Below are 25,127 nucleotides of genomic sequence, written 5' to 3' on the forward strand. Positions count from 1 at the left end.
TTACAGTTTACGTCCTCCACACTTTTGCCACGGGAGGCTTTTCTACTCCTGTCACTCTCGGGTGAGACGCAGCCCAGTGCTCTTTCCCCTCGTCAACTCCACTCTGATCTGAGACAGAACTACCCATTTTCTTTCTTTCTTTTTTGTTTTTTAAAAAAAGAGTACTTATTTTAGAGAGAGTGAGGGAACTCCTGTAACTTCAAAGTTTCTGTTACTGATTTTTTATTTTTTTTTTTTACTTTGATGATGATTTTTTTGAAGAAGTGATCACCGGCAAGGACTTTCGTCGGAGGCAACATGAAGAGAATCCAGCCGTTCACTATCAGCACGAAACTGTCCGTGCCGGTCGAGTCCAAATGCACGGAGTGTGCGGATATCTACCAGGCAGCTCCCACTGCGGACAAGCTGATAAACACTCAGAACCATCTGACCAAAGACTGCAATGACCCACACCCTCCACACGCTTGGGCCCAACAGGTAGACCCTGCGGTCTCACCTGTCGAGGACATTCTGGAGGACCAGACCTTGGATTCACCCTTGTCATCCTCCAGGTCAATCAAAAAGATTGCTATATGCACCAGCGGTGAGATTCAGGAGGAAAAGAGCAATGTTGTGCCAAGGCAAAGCCAGGGTGGCATCAGCGACGATGACAATAACAGCATAAACAGTAAAAATGGCTCTGTTCCAGTCCCTCAGTCTGTTCAGGGGGAATGTGAGGACATTTCTACTCAGCTGAAGGTAGGCACTTCATTTTAATTGTTTATGTTTTTACTTGTTCAGATAAACGTTGGAATGGGAGATAATAGAGGAATATTTAGTCAAAATGAAGTTGAAATACTAAAAAAATACAAGCAAAAAATAGTAAATAAAGAGTTAAGTTTTACGTATGTTCTTGATCAAATAGTAAAGTTTTACATTATGTTCTTGTTCAAATAGTAAAGTTTTACATATGTTGGAATGGGATGGTATAGAGGAATTTTTAGTCTAATGTGTTCCCAGAATTGGAGTTGAAATACTAAAAAATACAAGCCAAACATTTTACATATGTTGAAACACACAAACTACATGCAAATGACAAAGTAATGATTGGCATATATACCAAGAGAAAATAGATCTAATGTTTCTTTTAGTTTTTAGTTTATTTCAGTGTGATGTCAATGTAAGCATTTAAGCCAATACCCATTTAAAGCTGGATTCTAAAATCCTATCCTATGAACTCTACCATCATTTCACCAACTGAAAAAAAAAAAAAAAAAAAAAAAAAAACCCAATCCCAGCGGTTTACAGCTGTTTCCCCCCACAATGGCTGCAAACGCGCACAACAAGAGCACATTGTCCACTGAACCATAAAGAGCAGCAGGCTGAGAAGAAGAAAAAGTGTGGGATATCACAGCTAGCAGCACGCTGTACTCATAAGGGATGAGATCATGCACACAGGCTCTCATTACGCGAGGCAGGGCCACATTTCGCATGCTATTTCCACCGTATGTGCTCTCCGCTGTGCTCTGCTGCACTGCACTGCACTGCACTGTGCCCTTCGTGACTGTGAGGCTCAGAAATTCCACAAAATGTTGAAGCGATGAGATTCTTTAAAAAAACAAAAAGAGAGAGAGAGAGAGAGAGAGAGATGTTAGCAGGTAAACTTGCCAGAATTTATGGTTAACGATGTCAGATTAAATCTTGATTTCATCAGATTAAATCTTGATGTCACTAAGGGAACTAGTGACTGATACTGAACAGCTTGTTATGCAGGAATGCCCTTTGGGTGCAACAGTGTTGCTGCTTTATTTTAGAGTGTGTGTGTGTGTGTGTGTGTGTGTGTGTGTGTGTGTGTGTGCGTGTGTGTGTGTGCGTGCGTGCGTGCGTGCGTGTGTGTGTGTGTTTGTGTGGTGTGTTGTGGTGAGTTGTGTTGTGTTTTGTGCTATTTTACAAGATTCACCATAAAAACACTACAACTGCACTGACTCCCATGGAAAGCTATGTAGCCAGGCACCCATTCAAAATGTTAGCCAAAACCATGTAGTGCATTGGACAAAACACACTTTCCGTTGCAACAGACAAACAAGCAAACAAACAAACAAACAAACAATAAAAAAAACATCACCCCACGCCACTATCATTCATCCTTGTCAGACAAGACAAACAAGGCTGAACTAAGACGTGCCTTAAACACAAACAATGTTTTTTTTTTGTTTTTATTTTTTAAACATTGATATTTATCCCTTGAAATGGTGTACTTGCTTAGCACTGAGTACTGAGCAGTAGCCTACCTCCAGAGAATTGTGGGAGGAGAATGGAAGGGTGCGGAGAGAGAGAGAGAGAGAGAGAGAGAGAGAGAGAGAGAGAGAGAGAGAGAGAGAGAGAGAGAGAGGAGTAATTATTTGAGGATGAGATCATTGTTTTGGCCATGTCACCCTCATGCTTTGGAGCCCTGTTGTGTCGTTGGGCCAGGAGTCTCCAAGCAGGAGTTGCTTGGAGTTGTAGCGTTGCTAAGGACTCAAAGCCAGTACATGTCATTGCGGTCAGCATTGTTGATTGGAGGACATTTTGTTTTAAGTTTTTGTGTGTGTGACCCCTTTTTCTATCAGTATAAAAAGAGCACTTTTATTTAAAAGGCCCTCTGATGAGAATCAGACAAAATTTCACTTGAAAGGGAGACAACAGCATGACGTGTTTGTCTGAGTAGCCTACAACACCACCACCAAATTGCACTTAATGGGGAAAAAAGCAAGGTGTTTTTTTTTTCTTTTCGACCCAACAACACATCCAATAATTTGTGTGTCTCCTTGATGCAAACAATGCCGGGCAATCACCACCTTGCGCTCTTGGACAGCTTACAAAGAGCTTTGGACGCAGACCTAAAAGCAGCCATAATGAGCAGCAGACAGCACTGAGACAGAAGTTGGCTGTTCAAGTGATTTAGTTTCATACCATGATGTAAGGGCTCGAGAGTTTGGGGGATCGCTGGAACGTGGGGGAGAGATAAAAAAGAAAATATGTCAGTTCGCAAGAAGCCATGAGGTCATTGTTGCTTAATATATCATGCAAAGCTTGACAGGGGATAGTTTGAAGGTTTCACAACCTTTACCTACACCCAGATTTTCAAAAAAAGAATATAGAGTTTGGTGTCTGAATCATGACCGTGAATCATGCGTATCCTTGAAAAACACTAAGAAAAATTAAAAGATGAAAGTGCCTCATTCTTATTTAGTAGATCATCTTGAAGTGCCATGGCAACTACTCTCTGAGCTGACTTTGTGATTAAGAGTACTTTTCTATACTTCTCAATTATGAGCTAACAACCACATTTATACAAATCTTGAAGCATAATAGTCTTGTGTGTAAAGAAGAGCATAATGAGCAATACTGAGACGATCCATTGTTCACTGTGTACATTTCTAGTTAACCTTTTTACATGCATTCCTTTTGCAGACGCTTTTATCCAAAACGACTTGCAAAAATGAGAGAGAAAAAAACATGATAGTCTGTTCTTTCTTTTTCAGAACGAGCCACATCCAAGGCTCAAAGCACGAGACCTGAAGTGTTCCTGCACTGTTCCGACATGCCCAGCACAGCGTTCCGACGGGACAGCACGAGACCTGAAGTGTTCCTGCACTGTTCCGACATGTCCAGCACAGCGCTCTGACGGGACAGCACAGGCCCAACAGTGGGAACTCAAGGACTTTGAGAACTCTCTCATACAGCTCACAGCCAGCCTGGACTTCAGGGAGGTAACGTCTGTCAAACAGTGACCTTGAAAGGACTTGGGAATGGGCACAGCTTAGAACTTAGAACCGGAGTGTGAGTGGACTTTAGGGAGGTAACGTCCATCAAACAGTAACCTTGAAAGGACTTGGGAATTGGCACAGCTTAGAACTTAGAACCGGAGTGTGAGTGAATTTGCCTAAAATGGCCATGAACAGGCATATGTTTGCTGTATTTTCTTTTAATCTCTCATGTTACATTTGCTTTCTTGAAATGTCAATTCGTCATTAACATAACAGTTTACTTTGCATGATTTCTCCGAGACTGAGATGCTGAGATGGCCAAACGATAAGAAATTAATCACATCATTAACTTGGAAAACAAACTCAAACTCTCCAAACTCTCCAGACCATTTCAAATCCATGCATATATCCTGGGGAAACAACATTCATCATCTTGTCACATTGACACGCTTTTGCTTAATATCAAGAAAAAAAAAAAAACAATGTAACTTTCATGTCAGAAGTATACAAGAATAAACAACATCTTGCCAGCCTTTCAGGACTGATATATCGCAATGGGTTTGAAACATTTATAATCTGACTCACCCTGTTCTGATATCGCCTTGTGTTTTCTAGGAAGATCCGCAGGAGAAGCACGAGCTTCAGGACTTCAGCTCAGAGAAACTGCAGGAGTCAGAGGACATGGATGACCATAACAGACCGTAAGTATGGAGATATATTTGATTATGAGACAAATACATCTCCGTACGTAAGAGCTTACAGAGATGCCCAACATAATGCCACTGTTTCCTAATTATCCATGCATCAGACCATCAGGGCACACATAGGCAGACAATGGACATCACTCACTGAGATGTTAAGCCTTAGCTGTTCATGTCATGCCAAGAAACTAAGCTACATCTAAATCTAAGCTAAATCTATTTAATAGTCAGTGATACACTCCTACTTTTAGGCTTTCAGTGGTATTATACTGGATTGTGCTGGAGTTATAACACCTCAATTCAGGTAATTCCTCTTTTCTCCATGAATCTATGATCGGACACACACACACACACACACACACACACACACAATCACACACAATCCTTGAATTAGTGAAACACACTCAGCACACAGTGAACGCACAGTGAGGTGAAGCACACACTAATCCCGGCGCAGTGAGCTGTCTGCTACAACAGCGGCGCTCGAGGAGCAATAAGGGGTTACAGGCACTTCAGCCGTGCCAACTGGTTGGGGTTCGAACCGGCAACCCTCCAGTTACAAGTCCGAAGTGCTAACCAGTAGGCCACGGCTGCCCCCAAATGATGAACTTTACAGATGAACACTTTATAGTGAGACACTGCAGTCCTATAGTGCCACAATGTACCCAGTAGACTAAGCGAGTGAGACTAAATAAGTAAGCCCCCAGTCTTCTGTATCCTAACACTTCCCTTCTACATAACTTAAATCAAACCTGGCCTCTCCTCTGTTCTCATGTCAGATAGTTGCTAAGATATAGAGTATGTTGTTAACATTTAGTTAAAAAAATGTTAAGTGTATAGAAACACTACAATTCTAAATTCATAAGGGCATGAGACAGGGTACTCTGTGCACACTAGTAAAGGGTGCATCGGTGAGTCCCCGGTGTCATCTGTATCCTAACACTGTCCTGCTGCAGGTGGCTGAGGTTGCACACCCTCCTGAAGAACTACCAGAAGGACCTGATGCTGGCGCTGGATGTGTCCAATTTTTATCAGCAAGCAGACAACCTGATCAAGACCATCAACAGCAAGGTAAGCCTCGCATTTATGGAGATCAATTATTATCAACATTAGCATGCAAGTGTATGCCATGAATTGGCCTCTACTGTAAATGCTTTAAATGGAAAATTAACTATAGTAATAATAATAATAATAATAATAATAATAATACTACGATCTACTTTGTGACACTATGTTTATGATCCAATGTTGTTGATTGGATCATAAACGGCCACATCAATGAAGAGGAGTGACGGAAAATGACTGACTCTATTATTGTGTCACATGCTCCAAATGTAAAGCACTTTGAGCTGCATTCTGTGTATGAAAGGTGTTATACAAATAAAGCTTATTATTATTATTATTATTATGAATAATAATAATAATAATAATAATAATAATAATACATTAAAATAATATTGTTTGTGCTTTATAGAGACGAAGTGTATCACTTCCAAACAATCAGGGAAGGTGTGTCGACGCAGAAATGGGCGAGATCGCCACTCAAATCAGAGTAAGTACCATGACCATTTATTTTTAAAACATCGGCTGCACATAAACCTGATGTTCAGCTCTGGAAAAAGTGTGCAATGCCAGATATACTAAGAACTGACACATTATTTTTTAGTGATTTTTGGAGGTATTCTCCACCACCTCGTCCTCCCCTTACCAAACTCCATATGTGCCCACGGACCATTGTTATGCTTGACAAAAACCTGCTGTTATTTATAGAAATCCCCCCTCTCTGCTTTTTAAAAAAAAGTTTCGCCTTGAGCCATATAACATAATAATCGGCTCCAAACAAATGGTGTCATTTCCTTTTGAGTCCCTACCCCACACACACACACACACACACACACATGCACGCACACACACACATGCACACACACATACACACACACACACACACGCACTCCTCTCCCTCCACATAAACTTTCTTTTCTTTTTCTCTCTTTTCTCTTTCTCTGTCTCTCTCTTTCTCTCTCTCTCTCTGTCTCTCTCTCTCTCTCCAGATGCTGAGTGAGACTGCATCGCGCCTCGCCGACCTCCACCCAACACTGGCCACCAGGGTGACGCGCAAGCAGGCCGAGGTCAAGCACAGCTGGGCCCGCCTCCAGGACACCCTCAGGTGAGCGGAACGCTTCGGGTTCAGGTGTCAAAGTTCAGAGATGAGGGATTTGCTTTTTCTCTGCTTCCTTAGATGTGGTGCAAATATCAGGGGTATCATATTAACTCCGTCATCCCCTTTGCAAGCACCAACCATTCTTAGAATTGTCCAGTTCTTAGAATCTGTCCAAGTCCATGAACACTATTCATGGTGTCAAATCAGAAATTACCACCCTCCATCTTACTCTACAGTGTTGTTCTACAACATTCTATTACTACCATATAGTTATTCTGTAAGTAAAATTCTTCACTCTTCTTCTTGTGCATTACAATCATCGTATTTTTCTGGGTAGGGTTTCCAGCATAAGGAACCTCTTAGAACCAAACCAATGCCGGCTGTGCCTTCCATAAAAACAGTGGAACCCACTTTTGTATGTCCCCTTTGGCGATCGGCCGCTAGGTTCAGTTCACTTCAGGCCAATTTTACTGTTGGTTAAAGTACATTTGAGCTGAATCAGTTTTAAAGACGGGTCTGATTAAGATTAAGGATCAAACGGCGTCACTGGGCTCCAGTTTACAAAGGAACAATCCACACCGGTAAAAAACAAAAAACAAAAAACAAAAAACGATATTTTTTAACAAATTCGGGAACCTGATTAGAAATGTTATTATGACTGTATTATGACTGTCTCTTTGCACATGCACCAATGCTAACATCACTCAGATGTTGAGGGGTAATGAGATGAGGTCATGAGTGAAGCATACTTCGCCTATGATGTATGCCTACAGACCCCATCACTGTCCAGCCACCAAACACACACGCCACACACTCATTTGTCGTCTCAAGCTTCTTCATCCTTTAAAGGAAATTGCCGACAGTTTATCTCACGTCAGCCCTAATAAGCCGAAACCTAATAGTGGAGCTTACCTCAGCGAGAATAGCCACTCTTATCTCTGTGATATTCTAGCAGACTAACTTTGGCGTCCAGCAAGGGAAAGGCCTCTTTGAGGACACAGGCGGGGTTACGGAACTTCTTGCGTAACAACTGCACAGCCAACGTAGGCCAACATCCTTCTACCCCACCCTACTCAAAATATCTTTATTATTATGTTGAATAATGATACTCACATGTATTGGGGAATGAAGTAAAGAGGAATCATTATGTATTAGTAAACATGAGTATGCCATGGACTTTGCTTTTAGTCTAGTTTGTTTTCCAGTACTTGTGAAAAGTGATTGTGGTATTGCATTCATAGCATCATATAGATATAGGTCTAGAGAACCTTTGAGTAAAGCCATAACGATGATGCTGAAAGGCTTGGAGACAGCTGTCCAGATGAAAGCTCTGGATAAATGGACAGGCATTATGGAGTTTCTTTTTTTCACATCATCAATCTATTTGGGGTTTGGCCTCGAGTCCAGATGTGCTTTGAACTTGTTTAAACGTATGGACAAGTGGGTTCATTTCAAGGACGAGAAAAGAAAGCGGGCTTGCTTCTAGTAAATGGAAGGAGGCTGACTTCATATCCCTTTTAATGCCTGCGCTGGGCTGTGCTGGCGTCTGTGTGTGTATGGGTGTGTATATGTGTGTGTGTGTGTGTGTTTGAATTGGTGTGCAACAGGGCCTGGCTGTCTTTACTGCACCGTTAAGTGGATGTGAATGAGTGTCAGTGAATTTGAACGTGCACACGACTCAGTGCTCAACCACGTGACCCAGGAGCAGTGCACAGCTGCAGTCACAGATAACGAATTACGAACGGCTCACAAACTAATACATTTGCAGCGGCGGCTCCAGAAACGTTCCGACCCCCGGTAAGATGAGCATGTGCATGCTGACCATGGAAATGACTGTGATATCCTTTTGAAAGGTCCCCTGACTCTCCAGGAGGCTCTCCAACCAGAGCGTGTATAATGTACCTAGATGACGTTAGTGTATCACTGAGGTCAGAGAGGATGTCGTGTGTCTCTTGCCTTCACAACGTGCGGTGTTGTTGTTCGTCTCCATGTACGGCTAGCTCATGCACACCACCCTTTCTACTGTGTGTCCTGACTAAAGGACTCTATCACTCCCCTTTTCAAAACAAAACACACAAAAAGGCCCTTTCCTGAAGCCATGAGCTAACCACTTCGGGAGGGGTGACATCATCTACCTCATATCCTGCCCGAGCCATTTTGACTGTTCCACTCACGTACCAACCGCCACCACAACCCCCCTCATCCTCCCTCATCCCTTTCCTCAAACACCAACCAACCCCACCCAAAACAATATTGCCTCACTTAAACTCGTGTTACGGTTACATAACTGACAGCCACATGCTTTCCTGAATCTGTATTTTCGGTAATCTTAGAGTCTGGCTTGCGTCATGGGTTGAATGAATGGGGGTGGGAGGTTACTTCCAGATGCTTGATGTAACTTTTCGGGGGTAGAGGGGAGGGTTGTCGGGGTTGGGGTGTTGGTGGGGGTGTTGTGTGCGCTGACAGGAGTTAAAGTAGGGGGTGGGGGTGGGGGGGTTGGTCGAGGGGCGGAGGTGTCCGGGGTTCATTTGGTAAGTTGTTAGAACAAAGCTCTTCTGCCAGGAAGTGAAAGAACCCTCAATGCTGCTGACTGGCTGATGTTGGCCGTAACCACAACATCAAAATCCCAAGGGACGTTTTCAACACACGGCATCATCCGTATCAGTTGTACAGTGGCAGGAGTTCAGCTGTGGCCACATGGCTATTGTGCAATGGGCTGGGACAGAAAGAAAATCAGATAGAATAGCTCATGCATTCCCAACAAGTACTGTTTGAGTTTTTGGAGCACCAATAAGACATTGCGTAACCACACACGGTTGTTTTAAATATCGCTGTGATTACAACGTCCTCCGCCTTATGCACAGGAACCAGAGAACCGAGGATCCTCAGGTTCCACCACAGTGCTCGGCCAATGAGAAGCTGTGCAGCACCACCTCGGCCGCCCCGAGCACCGCAGAACCCGAGGTGCTCGGCATTATGGGAAAGGACATCAAAGAGGAGCAGAACCGCCTGAAAGGGGTCGAGGTCAGTGGAGTCGGCTTCAAAGAGCTTTCTGAGGTCCCTGCACTGGCTGATTCAAGTATTACACATCAAGGGGGTCCTCAAGAGCCCACTGAAGTGATTATAGAGGTGTCCTTAGCCATCCTCTCTCATAGTCAATAACTGCTGCTGTGTGTGTGTATCTCTGTGTGTGTGTGTGTGTGTGTGTGTGTGTGTATCTATGTGTGTGTGTGTGTGTGTGTGTGTGTGTGTGTGTGTGTGTGTGTCTGTTTGTGTGTGTGTCTATGTGTGTGTGTGTCTATGTGTGTGTGTGTGTGTGTGTGTGTGTGTGTGTGTGTGTGTGTGTGTGTGTGTGTGTATGTGTGTGTGTGTGTGTGTGTGTGTGTGTGTGTGTGTGTGTGTGTACGTTTCCTTACAGGACACTCTTGACTTGTGGGATAGAGGGGGGTTAATGATGATGACAGACACGGCTCCTGAAAGCAACACCAGAGCACAAGATGCTACCATTGGAAATGTGGAGGCGGAGGAGGAGGAGTGGTGAGATGCCTTGTGTTGTCGTCCTTATATAGCAACAGCTAACCAACAGAAACACACATCATAAAACACATATAATTGACATGGCACAAAAACTGACTGCAATGCCTCTTCCCAATACTCTTTTAATTCTTATGATGTATAATCCCACACTTCCAAATAAATCATACAGTGCCTCTCATACTGCCGTACACAGTAAGTTAAATATGTCTCTCAAAACCTCAACCTTAAAACATTACACAACAATTTATTGTTAACTTTACTCTGGGGCATAACCTAAAATACTATGTGTTGACTAAGTATTAACTGTACAGTGCACTTCAGCAACCAGTACAGTGCGATTCAAGCAACCACTATTCAATGAAATTGACTTTCACATTATTATGTTTCGTAAATAATATACATACCATATATAGTTTGCAGCAAATATCATTTTATATTACTATTATTTTATTTATTAAAAATCTGTCAGATAGGCCTGGTTAATTCTTGGTTGAGTAAGAGCTGAATAGGTGGTAGAGCTGATGACTGGGCCCTGATGTAATACTCTGTCTGTATGTGTAGGAAGCAGCAGGAGACTGACGCCAGCACTGTCCTCTCAGAGGACCGAGGCTCTCGACTCTCTGAACTGGTAGAGGAGTCCACTTCATCTGCTGATAAGGTATACAGTTAACTGACATTGAGAAAAAAAAAAAAGAAAAAAAATATATATATATATATATATATTAATTTAACTCAGCATGTCTCTTTCAGTTTCAGTTTCAGTATATGTATGTATGTAAGCATATGAAATAGACGCAATGTGAGACACAACTTAAAAATTAGGCCATGCCTTATGACCTGATGGATCATTTTCTTTTACATTAAAATAATGGTTTCAAACTCATTTTGATGCTACACTGACTGATACTTATACTGACAATAGGGACAGTTGAGTTTGAGAATTACCTTTTTCGTCGGGTTTAGATACTAAATGTGCCTAATAGGTCCCCAGCTTTATTTATTTATGTACTATAATAATCCATTCAAAGCCATTGGGTCTCTCATTTGCTCTCTCTGTTTTACTCAACATGTTGATATCATTCCTGTGTAGGTTCTTTTAACCAACCTGTTGCATTCGTGGTCAAATGTGACCGATTGACAATTATTTTCTCTCAAAAATATTATTAATATATAAAAACTTATTCTGACTACCATGAGACTTTGTTAACACAGGGCATCTGAACACACAAAACAAATTTTGGTCATTTTCATAACAATTTCAGTGTTTGAGTCATTCCCGTGTAGGTTCTTTTAAACATCTGATTTTGATAAGCTCTAATGCGAGGGCATTTCTGTGAGACTGGAGAGCTAATCAGACATATAAAATACTGCACTAATGAGAGTGACTCACAGAAAGACCAAAAAAGATTAAATGGTTTGCTCTTTATGTACTGTCCTGATTAATTCAATCAAATATGTAGATAAATAAATAATGTCGAGCTATTAAAGGTATTTATACTACTGCTTGACTGAATTTCCCATTGCCATGCACTCTTTAGAATGTGTAATAAACGTAGGTTATTTGCACATCTATGAAGTAGATCCAGTTGTTTGGCTGTATCACATATTAAATTAATTCACTGAACTTGTTGTGAAGTTTAAATTAACTGTCACATTGCATCAGAGCTGTAAGATACAGATATCAGAGTTCAGATGCAAAAGCCTCTAAATGCCACCTACGTCAAAAATGAGATAAAGATGGTGAGTGGATGCTCTCCACACATAGTATACGTTAATCAAATAATTTTACTTCAAAACCCACGAAATACCACTCTGTTCCTGGTCTGAAATATCGATTTATAGGCAAAAACCTATAGGAGCCTGAATTTAAATGCTCATTTGAAAGAAAAGTGGTCAGACGGATTTAGAGGGTTTTGCATCTGAACTCTTCTGTCTCAAGCATTTTTTCCTCTGCTTGGTCACCTCACCTCAGACGCGGTCATGGCTGAGGGACAACATCGCTACGGCATTCGACCAGGAGAAGCTAGCCGAAGATCCGAACTGTCCAAAGATTGAGGAGCTGCTCGAGCAAGTGGAGATGTTGTGGGCGCTGCTGAGGAGACGAGAGGGGAGACCTGGAGCCTCCTCGGACAAACCGGCTGAAGAGGAGGAGGAGGAGGAGGAGGAGGAGGAGGTGCTGGATGAGGTAGATGTGCTGGGAGAAGAAGAGGAGTCAGGCCTGGAGGTGAAGGAATGTAGCAAGGGTTCTGCACAGGCCAAAGTTCCCCCCGAGAATGTGGGGGAGTGCGATTCCGGAATGCTAACAAAGTTCCTGGAACACCTGGAACAAAAGGACAGCCATGGAATGTGGCAGGTAGGAATGCAGTACCCCCCCTGGTGTGTGTGTGTGTGTGTGTGTGTGTGTGTAAGTAAGTGGGTCTCTCTACACCTCCCCCCCTACCTCTGTTACTCTTGCGGCTACACTTTTCCATATGTGCTTCATTGTGTGTGAGTGTGTGTGTGTGTGTGTGTGTTTGCGTGTGTGTGTGTGTGTGTGTGTGTGTGTGTGCGTAATTCCGTGTGGCTTTGAGGCCTGCCTGCATAATTAGAGCGTGGCATTTACAAACACGCTCATCAAGCCAAAGAGTGACTCATATCAGCGAACCTCTCTCTCCAGCTTGTTATTACATTTTCTTTTTTCGTGGCTGTCGAGCTTTTTTTGGGCTGGCTTTAGAACACTGACCCGACCCGACCCTGGCATTAAATTTCGTCCTCCTGGGTAAACGTTTTGAACCGGTGTGGTCACCCTATCTCCTCCTCCAGGTGGTTCACGGGCCGAGTGGCGGCGAGCGGTTCGGCTGCCTCAGTGTGGCGGCAGGGAAAGTGGAGACGCTGGAGGTGCGGGTGGACCTGAGCAAAACAGGAAGCGTGAGGAAGCCGTCCCCGGCACACCATCAAGCCACAGAGCAACTCATGAACCTGGTATGGGGAATGGGTGTGTGTGTGTGTGTGTGTGCGTGCGTGCGTGCGTGCGTGCGTGCGTGCGTGTGTGTGTGTGTGTATGTGCGTGTGTAAGACGCTCAGAAATTATATATATATATAGCCTCGGAAACATAGAGACGTCGAGCTATATCCTCACTTGAAGGAGCTTGTGTGGACAAATAGGGTGAAGAGTTAAATGGCAATGATGTTATTACATACTCGTTAATCTGACTCCATTTGATTAATAATTTGTATCACCAATCAATTACCAAGTAACTAGTTTATCAGCTATGGCGGAGAATGGCATGGCACACTACGAGAATTGAAGTTATCCGATTGGTAGGCAAATGAACAATTTAATAGGCATTCAGTCTTAAAGGTAAATGTAACCAGTATCACTTCAGTTGAATGTCCAAGTAAACTCACATGGTCTACTGTAACAAAGTAGCAAATGGTAACAAAGGAAACTTAACCAATTCACAGAGGTAAACTTGACAAGTTAAAGATAACAGATACACCAGATAAAACAATACAAACCCAGAGATAGAGAATGGGGGAGAGAGAAAGAGAGAGAGAGATAGAAAGACAAAGGGAGACAGAGAGAGAGGGGAAGAGGGGGAGAGAGAGGGAGAGGAAGAGAGAGAGAGAGAGAGGCAGAAGACCAAGCCACAAGGGCCCAGCTCAAGAGGAGAGTGGAGATGGAAAAGAAGAGAGAAGAGAAGAGAATAAGAAGCCCCAAGATGGGAAAGAAGACATAAGAGCCCTGGAGGACCAGAGCCTCCACTTTTATCATTCACTTGGGCCACCCACGACTCATCAGAGCCTTTGTTGTCTGAGGTGGATGGGTGTGGCCCAGGTGGATATCATAACTTTATGCTGCAGTTTAATTCTTAATCTACAACTATGCACAGATACATTCAATTGTAACGAGACCATAATCAGACTGTTGCCCACATTACAAGTATTAATTCAAGACCAAACATGAATGTATTATTCACAACACATATTTACAGAGCAATGCTGTATGATAATGAGGTTGGCCTATCTATAATGAGGTTGGCCTAGTTATCTCTCAGTAGAGGGGCCAGAACAAGGAGCAAATGGTCACTTAATGCATGAGCGGGTGTTGGGGATCTTTGGCCATGGCCAGCTAAGAAAATACAGATCAAACACAGGCATCCACACATGTAAATTGACTGCAAAAGGCATTCTTTAGAAATGCATATGGTTTGGGCAAAAGACGGGCCTTACACGTGTGTATGCGTGCATGTGTGTGTGCGTGGGTGTGTGTGTGTGTGTGTGTGTGTGTGCATGTTTGTGAACGTAATTGTGTGTGTGGTTGTGTGTGCGTGCTTGGTTTTATGATTAAAACTGTATCTCTCTCTCTGGGTATTCACTTCACAGATGCTAAAAAAAAACCCAAAACAACAGAGACAGATCACATTTTCACACCTCTTCTCCACCACCTACATCATTTCCTTTTAATTAAAAACAAACTGTAATTAAATCTCTCTCACACCCTCCATGCATCCTCTCCTCTCTCTCCCACTCCTCCTCTCTCTCTCACTCCCCTCCCTCTCTCTCTCTCTCCAGCTCTCCACCCTGACGCTGCGCATCAACGAGCACCTGTCGCGCTGTGCCGAGCTCAGCATGGACATCCTGGATCTGGAGTCCAACATGGCCGCCCTCGGCGACCCCGACCTCACAGGCCTGGAGGGCCTGCAGGAGCAGCAGGACGACCTCGAGGTCAGAACACCCACTACACTGGGCAACAAAGATTTAGCTCCTTATTTTCATTTCTCTAGCCTGCTTATCTTGAAAACCACCTTTAAAAAATTGTATCACATACAATTTGTCGTAGCCTATTTTTTGAAATTCCATTATTTTGCACTATATTGCCCAAAAACAAAGCTGTTTTGGTCTGTTCAAGCATTGTTTACGACTGACAGAGAAATGACTGGGTTCTCTGCAATGTCCTCTTAGGTTGATTTCCATATCATGGAAGGGGAGGTGGAAGACATGGAGAAACTAGCCGCTCACCTGAAAACCGTTCCCCCCGAGCGGTCAGTGCTCCTCGGGGAGGAGGTCCAGGCGACCCTGCAGGCTTGGGAGGAGGTAGGCCGCAGCCTGGCGGAAAACCGGGGACGACTCAGCAAGTTCAGACACCTGCGGGAGTTCTTCGAGAAGTACCTGGCCATGATGTGAGTCGAGCCAATTTTCACTCGCCCACGGTTCCATTTTCGCTCATCTTCACTCGTCAAAGAAAAACAGGTCACTGAAAGGGAGGAATACTCTGAGATAATAAACTTTCCTTCAGGAGGCAGATGTTAGAGGCTAGATTGGATTTTTTCACCAAGCACAGTGCCAATGTTTGGTGCCAGTAAGAAAGATTACCATCTTGTTTCACCATCTGATATCTTTAATCTTGTTATTGACTTTCTTTCTGTCTCTCTCTCTCTTTCTCTCTCTCTATCTATCTTTCTTGCTGTTGGTGTGTCTTCTCTCCATTTTTTCTCTGCATTTCTGTCCTCTCTCTCTTTTACATGCTCTTCTCTCTCTCTCTCCTTCCATCTCAATTCAGTTCAATTCAAATTAGCTTAATTGGCATCTTAAGACAATGACAGCAATGACACCAAAGCAACATACTGTATGTTTAACACAAGAGCGCAAACAGATACAATGATTTGCTAAAAGTATTTAAATCTGAATAATTAGTGATCAAAGTTCATAATCTCTCTCTGACTTCAGTGAGATAAAAAAAAAACATATCTAAATCTTTATGATAAAGATTTTACAATATTTAGTTATGCAGTTTTTCATAATTGCTAAAACACTAAACTTCCTTTTCTGGACCAAATGTTTAGTTTTTTGGAGATGCAAAATGTACTTTGTGTGTTGTGCAGTTCTCCAGAACATATATGCCCTGAATTCCATTTTTTTATGTAGTGTGTAATGACTGCTCAGTAGTGTTTTTATTTTGACTGCTATCTGAATGATCTGAAGACATTGTTTGGTTTTGAGCATAGGTAAAACTGTTTTGAGGCGATCTGTCTGATTTTGTGTCAGAGGTTTTGTGAATGTAGTTTTAAGAATGGGGTTTTGTGTTTATAGTTGGGTGGAAGGTTCCAAAAAAGGTGTTTTAGCGTTACATATTTCTCCCTCTCTCGGTCTCTGCAGTGCGTGGGCAGAGGCCACTCGCTCCTGCCTGTTCTCCTGCGGCTCTGGTGTGGCACAGACCGAGGACGAGGGCGAGGGTGAGGAAGGGTCTGTGATGTCGGAGCTGGACCTCAGGATCCAGCAGAAGATGGAGGAGTTTACTCAACTCACTTCGGCTGGACAAACACTGATGGATGATGGCCATCACCTGGCTGAAATTGTGAGTGTGTGTGTATGTGTGTGTGTGACTGAGAGAGAAATAGAGAGAGAGAGAGAGAGAGAGAGAGAGAGAGAGAGAGAGAGAGAGAGAGAGAGAGAGAGAGCGCAGGAGAAAGTGAGTGTTTGTGTGTGAGAGAGAGAGATAGAGAAAGGGTGTGTGTGTCTGTTTGAGAGAAGTAGACAGTGAAAGAGAGCAAGAGAGAGAAAGAGAGAGTGAGAAAGAAAGAGAGCGAGAGAGAGAGAGAGACTAAATGTATCCATATTTAGGGATTGCAGTTGGCAAGAACATGCAGTATGTCAGAGCAGAACTTGCAGCTTTTCTAAGGTGGAAAATATACCGTTTAATTTTTACAACTGTAACATACTGTCCTCTCAAGACAAGTAATGTTTAATGAATGTGTTTGGGTATGATGAAATACCTCAAGAATGTACGCACATAATATGCTGTGTGGTCATGCTTTTATGCTGTTATGCAGTTTATATTAATAAGCCCTTGACCCAGTTCTGCTGTAACTAATGACGACATGTCAGTCCAACCACTGAACTGTTGTCCACTCTCTCACCCGGGCAGATCAGGGAAAGAACCGACGAGCTGCAAAGCATGCTGGGATGGATCAGAGACAACTGGAGGTCTCAGAAGGATCAAGTGAATCAGAGACAGAGGGCACCAGGTCGTGCGGAAGGCTCCGGAAACGCTCTCCTGGCACCCGAGAATAAGTCAACAAGCCCGAGGCTCTCAGACTCACAGAGAGTGAAAGAGAGTCTACTTTCTCCTCAAGCTCAGCCAGTCAGTGACAAAGATCCAACCAACCAATCACTGAGTCCCGAGCGCCCGCATACAGGAAGTGTGTCCAGCAGTCTCAGTGTCACAAGCGCACCGAGAGTTGCCACGGTCCCCGTTCACCCCGGCTCAGCCAGCGTCACTAGCGTCTCCAGCGTTGTCGTTGACGACCCGACGGGCAAGGTGACGAGGCCCCTGGGCAACAGCATCTGCCTCATCCTGAGCTTCGACGAAGAGGAGCGTGGAATCAGCCAGGTGCAGACCCCCCCCGAGCTGACCGCAGCTGCTGAGGAGCCCTCGGAGTCCACACACAGAGTAAGTTGCTTCACACGTCAAGCACACTATATAGTTCATCTGGTGTGGAGTTTTGAACATTCTAACATACTGTAAGATTCTGTTCCGCAACAATTCAAGGTTCTAAAATTCCATGTTGAATTCAATGAACCCAGTTATTCTTTAGAACTTTCAACATTCCCGTAACACCGGTGTGACAGTACAGCTTTAAGGGTTAAGTTTACCACCTTACTATTAGATCTTTTGAGATATCAATACTGTTCCATCTCTGAAACGTCCGTCCAAAGTCGGTGTTCGTTGCTTGTTGAGAAGAGGTCTCTGCCCCTCTGTCAGTTTTTTGTTATTTCAGCCCGAGGAACATTCTTAGTCGCTGGTAGTGGCAGCCATTCTTTTTTCGAAGTTTAATTTCTTTTTTTTTACTTTTCTAGCCTTTAAAGGGGAACTTGGCAACTATTTTAACGTAATAAACCCGTTTAGAAATCATTTGGATGGTTAAATGACCTGTTACGGTGAAAATGGTGACTTTTCCCGCTGCCCCTAGCGTCCCCAGGCGGAAAACCAACCTTGCAACATTGAGACTACCGTCCCGGAAAGAGAAGTGAGAAACAAGAAACTCGTTTTTTAAATCGTGTTTCTTACCTTGTAACATCCACATTGTCTGCCAAACTTATGCTAACCGTTTTGCTAGCTTGTAAACAAATCCATGTGCTTTATCGTTACCTTTTTCCACAGTTTGAAATAGCATAATGCACAATTTCTCCAGCAGAGGCGGAAATCCTGCCAAGTTTCCCTTTAAGAGCATAGAGAAGATTAGACAAGAGCTGACTGGGCTTGACTAATGACCTCAGGTCAGAGTCCAACTTGGGCCGTCATAGGCACTAGGCAATGTGGTTTTGAACTCCGATACAGTATTTCTGTCCAGAGCAGATGGAATAGAGATGTATGGTTAGTTTCCATATTGAGTCATCATTCAACCTGTTTACTGAGGGATTAGAGCAGGAAGGGGATTTAGGATGGCCAATGCAACAGACAGGATGTTTGTGCAGACAGAATCCCTCTGGTGGGTTCAAAGGGCTAAACATGCTGTGTCTCTAAGCACAGTAGCTTACACCAGAACCGAGAAATGTTTGTTTAGACTAGAGGATGCAGCCTGCATGATCCTTGCTTAATGGTCTTTTGGGCCCCCACCATCGGCTTCAAGGCAGCACTGCTATACCTAAACTTCGCCATATCCCTAACCCTAACCCTAGAGCCTTCCAGGCAGCGCTGCCTTGAAGTCGACAGTGGGGGCCCAAAAGACCATAATATCAAGATCCTTGAGTTTCAATCCTGGGGCCTCGCAGGTGTTAGGTGAGGTCCGTGCCATACTATAGTATGTAACCATGATGACCAACAGGAAGTTCAAGTGACGGAATTGACTCAAAGGGTAAATTCACAACACTTCCAACCACCAGAGATGACAAGGGAAATTGGAAAGAAGCATTAACCCTTTGAGACCTTGAATTTGTCTTTATATATATTTGTAATCTATACATCCTATATCTTGTTTTTGTTTATTTTTCAGGACAGTCATCTGGGAAAGTATAATGCATAGATGTCTCTTATGTCAGCCTTATCAAGGGAAACCATTTGTGTTTTTATGTCACCAGGAAGAATGTCAGTAGAAGTAACTTTTCATATTTATAGTAGGTGGGATAGATTGGAATCTTGAAATATAATAATCGTGACGCTGGGATATTCTATGGCTCACCAATTTACAATATGTATATGTACTGAGTGAGACAAATATTTTATTTATTAGGCTAATTGCTTTATTCTCTTGAGTAGCCTATATTGTCACTGAACCATTGGACTAAGCATGTGCATGCCGAGACTATTTTTTTTTTTTTTTTATAAGGACAGCAAGTTCATTATCTTGGGTTGCTATTACATTATGGTGGTTGGCATGTCATTCTGCAGCAGTCCTGTATCTTTAGAAAAAAATGTATGTGTAGCATATTCGCTCAAATTGATAACACTCGTTAATAATAAGCTAATTTTCATTCATTGTTGACATGGTCCAGACGGGTGTCCCGGGACCTGATGAACATAGCGCTAAAAAACACAAACGAGTGCGAAACTGGCAGCCGTGACGACAGGGAAAGCGCAGGCAGCCACGAGAGTGATTGGTGGTGTCTGGGTTACACAAAGCTATAACGACACAATCATTATGTTTTCTTAATGACCGACAGTTTAGTTTATAGATAAGAAATAATTTTGCCATAAAGTAGGCTAGGCCAAATGTTCGTGAAAAGGCTTGATTTAGACACCTTGTAAAGTGCCATAAGTAGGCTGGTTTACCAAATGACAGACTGTTGAATTTCTTAATAAAAAGAATGTTGGTGCAGTTTTGAAATCTTAAACGTGTAACCCCACACAAGCATAACGTGGATAGGGAGGGGATGTGCTATTTTGGAAATTTACCCGGATACAACTGAATAGCCTACTATTTTTTGATTGGATGTCGGTGGCTATTTATTTTTTGATTTGGCTGGTGAGTGGTGCGCTAGTTCTGAACCCTGCGAGAAATCCTCTCGTATCCCTGCGCCTCCTCTACTAGTTATGCAGATACCTTGACATCCCTAGTAACCTAATATTTCTGCGTGAGAAATGCAAGGTGTGGTGTGTGAGCATGTGAACTTGTTGAATTGCGTGTGTCTCACGCCCATTGCGTGAGACTTGAGAACCCTGGGTAAATGTTTAGAGTATACTCACTGTGTGTTTCCTGAGTTTTGACCCCCTCAGGCCATTTCGTTTTAGCTCCTTACAATAGCAGTTCAGTAACAGGCACAGGGAAATATCATAACAGTACCAGTTTGCATGTAAACATATGTTCAAAGAGCATATTTAAAGAGACAAACAGTATACAGTGTATGTGTGTGTTCCATGTGTGTGTGCCCTATGACATACAGTTAGCATGCAACAGTCTACCACTCAAGCTGCAGAAACACAAGAGTCTTTTTCATGTAGCCTTTTGGCTGAAATGAGTCATAACATTTTTTTTTTTTTTCACTTTGGAATCGCAACGATTTGGACCGAGCGTGGAGGAGACTGTGAAGGCCAGTGCGGTGCAGACATTTTGGAGTCAACCTAAATCAGTGCACCAATTCGTCTTCCCCCAATATCCCCCTCACTTTATGGCAAAAAGTTTTGGTCATCATCCCCATAAATCTCACACCAAAGTCATTAAAGTACACCCTGAAACCCAGATGTCAGCCCATAGGCCTAAGTACTCTCAATTCAGCTTGGCTTGGTTGTCCCCTTAACCCCCCCCCCCCCCCCCCACCCCTCACTCCCTTCAACCCCCTCCCTCCTCAATGGTTGGCGTGGCGAAGGAATGACCTCATAATCGAGTTTCCATGGAGTCTCCATGACGCCTCGTGCTTTGAAATGGTTCCCAGTGGGGTTTTTGTTGGGGGAGGGGGAGTGGAGGGAGAGGGGGGGGGGGGCAGAGAGGTTTGAGGAACAATTAGCAGAGGTATGCACTGTGAAGCACACCAGGGGCCCTAAGCGACCATAGGATTTATTAATGTGGCATGCAATCGACTTAGTCACGTCTGTGGCTGTCACCAGCCACTGCAGCTGGGAACCCCAAACAATACCATATGATTTTCATAACGCCTCAAGAATTTAGTGTTTGGACAGAGCCCCTGTTTTTATTGCAGAGTGTGCAATGTGATGCTATGCAATGTGATACAATGCGGTTAGACTCGAGTGGTTGGTTTTCAGCACGTTTTTTTCCGTTGTCTCATGCTGCCTCTGTTCTGTTCTCTTGTGTGTGTCTTCCTTCCTCTCCTCCACAGGTTAGCACTTTCCTACATGTCAGCGACAACAGCAAAACCCCAGAGAAGTTTTGCGAGGATGTTTCTGCGTCCGGAACCGGTGAGGACCAACGGCTGCCATCATCATCATCATCATCATCACCTCCAAACTCCTGCTGCTCCTTCTCCTCCTCGTCATCATCATCTTCCTCATCATCTTCATCGTCTCCATCCACATCGTCCCCTTCATCCTCTCCCTCTGTGCCTGCCGTTAGTTCGGTCTTTATTCCCACGCTGTCCAAAATGGCCGCCATCCCGTCACGCCTGGACGAGAAGGTCGCGACACCAGGGAAGAAGCAGCGCAGGAGCTCCGCGCTTGGCATTGCAGGACTGGATGACTCAGCGTCCAGAGCGTCCACCGCCTCTGGCTCTCCTTCCTCCTCCGCTGCTGCGTACTGCACCAACACGTGGCCACTAGGCCGTCGGAGGCCGAGGCCGAGGCGTTCGCCCGCCAGCGCCGAGCTGCAGGTGTACGTGAAGCCAAACCCTCTTCTTCTTCTCAATGCCGGCCAGACTGGGAAACCTGAGGCAGGAGCCGCCTCACGTCTGCGCGACCAGGTACACTCTCACTCAACACAGCGCATGCCAGCAGAGACCAGCACCACTAGCAGTCAGATCAGGAGCCAGCGGTGCTACTTATCCCTGGGCTCCACTCTTAGCTTCAACCTGCCCAAGGACCTGGGTCAGCTGCCGTCCATGCCTGTTCTTAACGTCCACAATCCACCACCGAAAGACCTGGGTCAGCTGCCGTCAGTGCCTGTTCTTAACGTCCACAATCCACCACCGAAAGACCTTGGTCAGCTGCCGCCCATGCCTGTTCTTAACGTCCACAATCCACCAATGGAGATCAGTACCGCTGCTGTTGGCTTGGGCTCTGATACCCAGGCCTCGCGCCAACAGCCCCGGCCAACATCCCTGCCCACTGCCCTGCCAACTGCCCCTCAGGAGCCACAGCAGATTCCATCCTTGTCCAAACAGAAACAGTTCATCCTTAGCCCAGTTGAGGAAGCAAACCATGAGACTCCGTGGGAGCAAGAACATGAGGAGGATCATCTGTCTGACACTAAGGTTCCTGAATCTTCACTGTCATCGACAAGTGATACCATTAGCACCATTAATAGTAGTGCCACTGTTAGCTCTGGCCCTAACCATTCCCCAAGGAGCTCTGACTTAGCCAAAGTGCAGTCAAAGGTTGCTCCGGTCATTACCCCCCCTAAAGGTGAGGATAAGGATGATGTCCAGTTAATGGAGATGAAGGCTAATGATGAAGACAGTAAGAGTAAAGCCAACGTTCATCCACTGAAGAAGTTACCTTATGGTGCTACTATCAAGCCAAACCACACTTCTGTTGTTCAAGCGACGGGCTGTCTTCACAAGTGCCTGAGTGTTCACACTAAAATTAAGGACCTCAATGGACACATTTATCACAGGCCAAAAGACATGAACTTTATTAAGTCAAACTATATAGCTAGCACAACAGAATACAGATCTAGTGTTAGTGGGGACTCGGTGAGTTCAAACGGAAGGCTGAGTGCTCATAAGATCAGTCGCATCATAGTCTGCGCCGACGTCAATTGTTCAGTGTGTTCTGATACTCCCGTATCCATGACAACAGCCAGCTCTAAAGGCTCAAACATTGGGGCCCGTGGCAACCGCGTGGATTCCATTCAGCCCGGTCACTGGGAGTTTGAAGAGGAAGAGGAAGAGCTGAAGGGGATTTGGTATGGTAAAGGTAACCATGGCGACAGACAGGAAGTTCAGGCTGCTGGACTCCCTGCTGCGAGTTCAAAGGGCAAAACCAGACGGACGATTCCATTAGAGAAGCTAGGGGAGCCTCTGATCCAGTGTCCTTCTCTGCAGTCCCCTGTCCAGAGGGCCCACGAAGGGTGTGACGTGTTTGTCTGCAAGGAGGAGGAGGTCACCCCTGGAAGTCCATCGCCGTCTCAGGCTCAGTGGGGGGAGAGCAGTGGGCAACGTCTGAGTGACCCTGAGACAGCGCTTCCTCTGGAGACGGCAGAGGGGGCCCTCTCTCTTAAGTCAGGTGAGTGTTAAACTTTAGATCACTATGGTATTATCACTGTCAGTAATCATCACCCATCCATCCATTCATCCATCTACAGTGGCAAGAGAAAGTAAGTGAAGCCTTTGGAATGATCTGCAGTGTAAATGTGACTCAAAATATGATCTGATTTTCATCTGAATTACAATAATGAACAAACACAATCTCTTTCTGCTGATAACATACAATACAAATGATTTCGTTGTTCTTGTCCATATCGAATACACTATTCAGAGAGGTTGGGTCATGCAGCAGGACAATGCACAGAATTGCCTGAAAAAAAGAAAATCTACATTTCAAAGTGGCCCAGTCAGAGTCCAGGCTTTAACCAAGAGGTGCTGTGCACTAACCTCAACAGAGCCATTCACACCAGACAGCCTAAGAATATGGCCGAACTGCGCAAACAGACTAAAATACTTCCTGAATGTTGTAGATCTGATTCACGGTTACCAAGAGCACTTGAGCTTATTAAGTGCCAGAGGAAGTTCAACCAGTTATTCAGTCCAAGGGCTCACTTTCACTTCCACCAATACTATGAATGATTTACGGGTGTGTTCAATAAAGACATGAAAGAAAATCATTTATTTTGTGTCGCTTAATTAAAAGCACTTGTGAAGATCAGGTTATATTTTTTGCGTCCAATTAATGCAGAAAGCCAGGTCATTCCAAAGTGTTGAATGTTGAATGTCAATAAAATGATGAGAAGAAGGCTTTCTGTCTGTCTGTCTAGCTTTCTACTGCCAGCAACAGCCTTATTCTTTTAATATGCTGTGTACACATCACTTTTGGACTACAGTCAGACAGTCAGAAAACAAAAACGTTATTTCTCAGAGCCTCTATTTTTTTGTGCTACCCAAATAATAATAAAAAAACAGCTGGGTAAAGTGAGTGGTTTTCTCTTTAACAAATATGAAGCTGCTTTAAAGTTTCCATGATTGATTACTGGGCCTTGAAACTTAAACTATGAGAATGCTCTGAAGTCTAAGAGTGCCACCTGCTGGTTGTGTTCACAGAGTCCTCCAGTCGCAGTGTTCATGAATTTTCTGTCAACACGAAGAAGGAACCCGTGGCCTTCACCCTTAAATTGCAAGGGTAATTTGACCAGCATTGTTCCCTTTCTTTTCGCAAAAATAAAAAATAACTAACATAATACACTTAAATATTGATTTGTGTTAGAGGTTGGCCTACAAAAAAAAAAAACTAGAAACTGACAACTGTTCCTTTTTACATTTTTGCCACTAGGGGGCCCTCTGGTTACACCGCAGTGCACGCCAGCGAGGGAGCGCTCTGTCTGAAACATCCCGGGAGAACCGAAGAGCACACAGACATGAGGCTTCCACAAGTCGCGCAGAGCGCATTTAGCATCACCAGCGCAAACTGACAAGCATGTAGAGACAGGGCGCAAGGGATGTTCTGGACAAAACACTGTAAAAATAAAACTGAACATAGAGACTGAGCCCCCCCCACTGCAAAAGTTATAAGGCCTAGGCTACAGGGTGAGAGATTGCTGAATATAATGCCTATTGCATATCGTTTACTTTTGACAGAGTGTGAAGACAGCATGGTATGACATCTCTTGTTGCTCTTTTAGAGTGTTTGTGACCAATGTTCTTCCTCGCACTCTTTTTTTGTATTTTCTTTCGGGGAAAATAAAGGAAACTTGCTAACAA

The 25,127-nt window shown here is 44.0% G+C and overlaps 1 protein-coding gene across 1 annotated transcript; it reads left to right on the forward strand.

The window, feature by feature from the left end:
* On the forward strand, window positions 1–25,127 carry si:dkey-238i5.2. Its single transcript, XM_042103583.1, has 18 exons — window positions 1–738; window positions 3,504–3,731; window positions 4,344–4,429; window positions 5,386–5,500; window positions 5,904–5,981; window positions 6,481–6,596; window positions 9,455–9,614; window positions 10,009–10,127; window positions 10,689–10,785; window positions 12,100–12,480; window positions 12,930–13,088; window positions 14,682–14,834; window positions 15,072–15,289; window positions 16,266–16,464; window positions 17,035–17,559; window positions 21,381–23,439; window positions 24,471–24,549; window positions 24,700–25,127. The coding sequence occupies exons 1-18, from the start codon at window positions 298–300 to the stop codon at window positions 24,836–24,838; spliced, it is 5,352 nt and encodes a 1,783-aa protein (XP_041959517.1). The 5' UTR covers window positions 1–297; the 3' UTR covers window positions 24,839–25,127.

This window comes from Alosa sapidissima, chromosome 9 (assembly GCF_018492685.1).
Source record: "Alosa sapidissima isolate fAloSap1 chromosome 9, fAloSap1.pri, whole genome shotgun sequence".
NCBI classification, from domain to species: Eukaryota; Metazoa; Chordata; class Actinopteri; order Clupeiformes; family Clupeidae; genus Alosa; species Alosa sapidissima.

Excerpts from the sequence above, each read along its gene's own strand:
- si:dkey-238i5.2 (XM_042103583.1), top strand. The coding sequence starts at position 298 with ATGAAGAGAATCCAGCCGTTCACTATCAGCACGAAACTGTCCGTGCCG. Across the intron at positions 4,430-5,385 it reads ATGGATGACCATAACAGACC|GTGGCTGAGGTTGCACACCC; the intron begins GTAAGTATGGAG and ends GTCCTGCTGCAG. Across the intron at positions 17,560-21,380 it reads CCTCGGAGTCCACACACAGA|GTTAGCACTTTCCTACATGT; the intron begins GTAAGTTGCTTC and ends TCTCCTCCACAG.